Here is a 6000-nt window from a genome sequence, read left to right as displayed (position 1 = left end):
TTTTTTTTAAATTTTTATCTTTGTTTATCACTATCTGAATATTAAATTGTCAATAAGTTAAACTAATTTTCCCCAAGTCAAGTCTGTTTTGCCCATGACAGTAACTGGTAAGCAATCTCCTGGTCTTCACCTCAACTCATGAGTTGCTTCATCTTATTTTCTCCCCCTGTCATGCTGAGAGGGACAGTGAAAGAGTGGCTGGGTGGGCAGTGGCGGCCGGCCAAGGTCAACCCACCATATATAGCACTGTGACAGTAATCAGTACCATTTTATTGAAATTATGTAATCAGTACATGGTTATTACAGTACATTTTACACCTCTGAGCCCTGTATTTGCCTCTCTGCTATGCTGCTTTTGTGTTCCATTGATCTCTATTTCAAAAAAGATTGCTGCAACATCTCTTGTCAATAGATTGTAACTAGCCCAATTAAAACATCTCTTAAGAACAGACCTCGAGTTTTGTTGTTATCTTCCTACAGTATTTTCAGAAGTTTGTCGACAAAAGAACCAGAAAAATATGGCAATCCATTGTTTCCAAAGCACAAGGAAGAAGTTTATTCTCTATTCAAAGATAGCTTTTACAGGGCTATGGTAAACAGCTTGCTATCCTACATTAATAATACAGATAGCACATAAATATGACACCTTTCAAACAGATTTTTTTCTAGGTTTCAAAAAGAAATATGCTTAGAGAGGAAAAAGATTAAAACATTATGGTTGTACCAGTTTTAATCTCTGCTGTGAAAGAAAGCTCTTTAAAGCAAAAATGCTCCAGTATATTCCATGGGTAACACTCTTCCAAACATACCGAGGTTTGCAAGCCACAAATCTGAAAGAAGCCTCAGCAAATTTGGGAATATAAAATCTGAGTTTCCAAAGAAAAGTATCATAAGAATGCAGGTGGATTATTGTTCACGTGAGTAAACTTTTTTTTAAAAAAAGTGATTTTTTTTTTTTTTTTTAAGAGATATCACAAACGTGATTCAGCTTTTCTTTGACCATTGTTGAACTTCATCTTTAACATCACTATCTTTTAGGGCTCTTACCTCCTTCCGCATGTTTCTCATCTTTGACACAGGTATCGTGTAAAGACCCATTTGGATCACAAGAACACGGCTGGCATGGATATGGGCTATCTGGCAATACCTACAAAAACAAAGACATTATAAAAAAACCCCACCCTTAATAATCAGAAACTTTTATTTACTTCTTAAACAAAAAGTAGGAGAGAATGACTTCTGTGTAGGTAGCTTGCACTTTAAGAAAAATGAGATGGTTGCCAAACTTAGCCCATGCAGTCTAGGATGAGAGGAAATGACCTCAAGTTGTGTCAGGAGAGGTTTAGATTGGATATTAGGAAAAAATTTCTTCACCGAAAGGGTTGTCAAGCATTGGAACAGGCTGCCCAGGGAAGTGGCTGATTCACTGTCCCTGGAGGTATTTAAAAGACACGTAGATGTGGTGCTTAGGGAAATGATTTAGTGGTGGGCTTTGGTAGTGTTAGGTTAACAGTTGGACTCGATGATCTCAAAGGTCCTTTTCAACCTAAATGATTCTATGATTCTATTAAAGTTACATTTTGGATTTTTCTTTAGAAACATGTGATTTAGATACAAACATGTTTTCAACTAAAAAAACAGGTTTACAGATAATAACAGAGCCTCATATAATTAAAATCAATAAACATAATGAAGTAGATTTTAAGCATTCACTACGTAAAGTAATATTGACAAATAGTTCAGTTGTTCTGGTCAACATGATTCAAAAAACTAACTAAAGTTAGTTTGTCAGTAACTGAACAAAAAGGGTAAGTAAGTGAAGAAAAGTGAATATTAGACAATGGAGCAATTTCCTTTTGTTCTTGAAAAGGTTACCTCAACCAAACTTAAACCTTGGTCTAATATCACACTAGGAATATAAACTAGAAGTTCTACATGAACTAGGCATATACACATAGTATAGATACACTATACACACACAGATACAGAAAATCCCTATTAGTCGGGTGATAACCTGATTCAGAGGAAAAAATCAAGTGCCTTGCTGTTGAAGAGATCAGTATTCCTCTTCTCAAGCTCTGAAGCTAAAACCAGTATATCAGGGAGAATGTAACTATTGTTATTTGCTGACATTTTCTGTGTTTGAGGATTGAACACTAATCAAACTAAAGGCCATGATTTACCCAACTGAAACTATGCAGACAAAATACACTACTAATAGCGTAGCTATTTAAAGCACAGGCATAGCCCACATTGGCAACGCAACCTAATACAAGATTCATCTTCTGACAGCTTCAACTTAGATGAAAATACAGCCTTATATGATGAAACACAAAAAACAATTCCCGCTGCACTGAAAATGAAAGGCATTCAAGAGATACTAAAGAATTTCAGTGGTTATTAATTCTACATTACATTTAAAAAATAAAAATTACAGACTCTCTTCCTCCAATATCAAATATAGCAATATTCCTTTGATCTTTGATAGCAAACCTTGAAATTCATTACTGAGGCAAAAGTACTGTTTACAGGACCACATCCTCCTTCAAATTAAATTGAAATACTAGCTGGAGGCCCTGACCTCGAGCACATTCCTTCATATCAACACAATTCACTTTCCTATTTCTGTGAGCATTAACTTTATAGATTTCCAGCTGTGAAAAGCAACTGCTACACCGTCAGAATTAGAAGTTAACCTCCATACAATGGCAGGCCAAAGTGTGTCATCTCTTTTTAATAACTTAACTCCCCATGCTGAAGTGATGGTTTGAACACCGAGCTTTACAGTGAAGTGACAACACAACACACGTTTACCCCTTTAGGTCTGAAGTAACCGTCAACGCAGGTCTCGCAGTTTATGCCGCTGGTGTAGCTTGTGCAATTCACACATACTCCACCCCCAATGTATTCTCCATGGACATTCAAACTCTGATTTCTGTCTGCAACATCCTGATCATAGTAACACTCCTCAGTCTTCCCATGACAGTTGCATGCTGAAAGAGAAGGAACCATGTTAGTAAATAACTTTTCAGCTGGAGATGCCACGCTGTTACTAAGGTATGAAAAAGAGTCGTTCAACATTTTATCATTGGTGCCATGGACATTGTAACTGACAGCACATCCAGCACATCCAAGCACTAATTTACTACTTCAGCTGTGAAAAGTAACCTGGTCCCATCACAAACAGCCTGGAATTCAGTATATTTTTTTCTCAATGTTTTGTCTGGGGGAGTATGGAAGTTGACAGATATAGCCTAATTACGTTATTCCTGTTTTGCTTTAGGCTTGTTTTTCCTGTTTAAATTGATAGTCCAGAAATCTTTTGGTGGTTGCACACACACATGGTTCATGAAATATGTTGGCCAATTTAAAATACAAGAGGAATTATAAGGAAAGCAGCAGAATGGTATGAGTAAATTAAAATAATTTCCATGCAAGCTGAAAGACATCCTAAAAACACTTGATTTGCACATATGCATATAAGAACTGGGTCAGAACAAAGGGATTCCCAATCTTAAAACTTATTTAGAAGTTCAGATTTTAACTCTTAGGCTTCAGGTCCACATGCAGCAGAGCTGTTGATGTGAATGCAATAATCTGTTGCTGTGAAAATGAGGTAGCGCTCTCTGACTCTTCCCCTGTGGTATTAAAACATTCATTTCCACACAAAGAAATTCAAAGCTCGTCAACATTGTAGGGAGTCATTCTCCTCATATCTGAAACAGATCCCAGGGAACTGTTTCCACCATGAAAGTACAACAATTCCCTGAGGGTGAATTCACAGAGGATAAGAAGTGTCTCTCAAAAATTAAGCATGAAAATAAATGTACCCTGATTTCATTTGCGAATGCATTCCCAGTGCAGACACAGTCCCTACTGAAACAAAGAAGACCTCTGTGACCAAAGTTTACAGGACACAAATAAGCAATTACTACTTTTAATATGGGGATATCCGTTTCTTTGTATTTATTTTTAACCACTCATGGTAAAACTATAGCTGCAATCTTACAATTGAATAAATACTTAGATGTAACGGAGCACTAGATTTTCGTATGTTCAGAAATATAAGTGGTATGTGACCTTTGGAAGGAAGATGTTAAATTTCAATTATAACTATCCTTACTACAGTAAATCTGAAAATTAATTCTCACCCTGTGGGAAGGTGGTATTTCAAGGTATGTTTTCATTCCACGTTGGAAAACTAGATACATTGTTTGTTCCATTAAAAAAAATCAGAAACTCAAATTGCATTTTGATCATGTAAAAATATTTTGTTTCAGCAAGGTTGAACCTTATAATACACAAAAGTGCCACTTCTACAAAAATCATGCCATTAAAGTTTAATATAATGAAAAATCTGTTGAAAAGATTTTTCACTTATCAGGATACAGCTGTTATTTTATCAAAACAAAACCACCATAATTATAAAAATTACACAAGTCAAAATCATTTTTATACAATATTCCACCAATATCAGCACATTACAATAAAATATTCTGAGTTCAATAAAACTACGATTCTACATGCAATTTTTCTGTTAACTCTTTTGAGCCAGTCTAAATAAGTGAATAACAACTGATTCACAAACAAACGTGGTTAGAAATTAAATTAATTGTAAAATCATGTAGGATTCGATTTCAGTTTTCACCAGCAGTTGCAATAAACTTTCTCTTCTCTACTGCTTTCAACTTACGTTCACATTCATGCTTAACAAGGAAAGTGCCAGCATGCCAAGGCTTTTGATTGAAACCAGGACAACACCGATCACATGTCTCTCCACATGTGTTGTGCTCACACTGACAGATGGATTTCTAATTTAAAAGAAAAACAAATATTTACACAATGTGATGATTTGAAGAATCTGTCCATGTACATAATCTGCATTCCAGTACAAATTATGAAAACATTAAGAATGGCTATACTCTGTAATTCCTCTGTTTATTCATGTATGTATCCTGCATTCACCAGGTGAGAGACAAAAGAGTGTGTTTAATTTCCATAGCCGTATTTTAAGAAAACAGCCATGATGCAAAGGAAGATAACTGGCCAGAGAATCTAAGGAGAATCTAAGAATGTAGAAAAATCTAATTTAACTGGCTGAAGAAAGGTGGATGGGAGAATGAAAGCTCCCCAATACAGAAAATAAGCCAAAGTGCCGGTAGCCCTCAGATACAGCTTCACATTACAGGAAAACTGATCTGATCACTAGCTTACACTAGAAGGAGTGAGCCATTCTCCGCCCTTACCTTAGACACAGCAATCCTGCAGCTGCAGGGTGAAATCAGTTCTGTTGGCTGATCCAATAAAAATTGGCATTTCTTTTAACTTTAGCATTATTTTTTTACTGGATGAGTCAACTCACCATGCAATCTTCTAACTGCATAATTAATTCTATGTGAGGGACAGTAGGAGTTTTTAAACTAATAAAGAGATGAGAGCAGGACTAGCCTTTCAGTCACTCTTCAGTTCCTCAGCAGACCACCTTAGTCCCAGCTTAGCTCCAGCATAAAAATATGGCTGTAGGGAACACCCCAAAACTCTCTGAGCAACAGCAGCAGCTTGGAAAAGATAAAAGAAGCTGCAGTTTGGAGGAGCAAATGAGGAGCAAATTTGGCTTCTCAATAGTTCCTCAGTGGAGGGGATTCTCTGTAGCCCTTGTGAAGCCACTCAAGGTCAAAGTGGTAAGCTAACCTGGAGAAATTCTACGGATCACAGGACAAAGCATAAATCTTGCAAAACAAGGTTAACTTAAGGAATGCTTCAGAAAAGCAAGGCGGTAAATTCAAGCAAGTTAATTCTTTGTAACGCTAGGGGAAAGATTCATTGTGCTAACAACTACAGTGATGATGTTTATAAGCCAAAGCCCACCTATTTTGGTAGGGCTCAGTCTAAAGAGTATCCCTGGAGAGCTAAACCAAATACTCCAAATCTCTTACGGCTTGAGTTGTTTCACTTATGCTATTTTTTATACTGGTCAGACAACAAATACATATTTGTCAT

The 6000-nt window shown here is 36.4% G+C and overlaps 1 protein-coding gene across 1 annotated transcript in view; it reads right to left on the bottom strand.

Moving 5' to 3' along the window:
* Window positions 1-1047: 1047 nt before the first annotated feature.
* LOC104160101 (laminin subunit alpha-2-like) overlaps window positions 1048-6000 on the bottom strand; it is a gene marked incomplete at both ends in the record, with an annotated part of 33828 nt that continues 28875 nt past the window's right edge. Inside the window, 3 exons of the mRNA XM_009698160.1 lie at window positions 1048-1147; window positions 2815-2993; window positions 4694-4811. Coding sequence (XP_009696462.1) covers window positions 1048-1147; window positions 2815-2993; window positions 4694-4811 — 397 coding nt within the window. The remainder of the gene's footprint in view (window positions 1148-2814; window positions 2994-4693; window positions 4812-6000) is intronic.

The sequence above is a fragment of the Cariama cristata genome, unplaced genomic scaffold, assembly GCF_000690535.1.
Source record: "Cariama cristata isolate BGI_N322 unplaced genomic scaffold, ASM69053v1 scaffold10294, whole genome shotgun sequence".
In the NCBI taxonomy this organism is placed as follows: domain Eukaryota; kingdom Metazoa; phylum Chordata; class Aves; order Cariamiformes; family Cariamidae; genus Cariama; species Cariama cristata.
The sequence above is the reverse complement of the archived record's forward strand: the minus strand, read 5'-3'. Positions and strand labels throughout refer to the sequence as shown.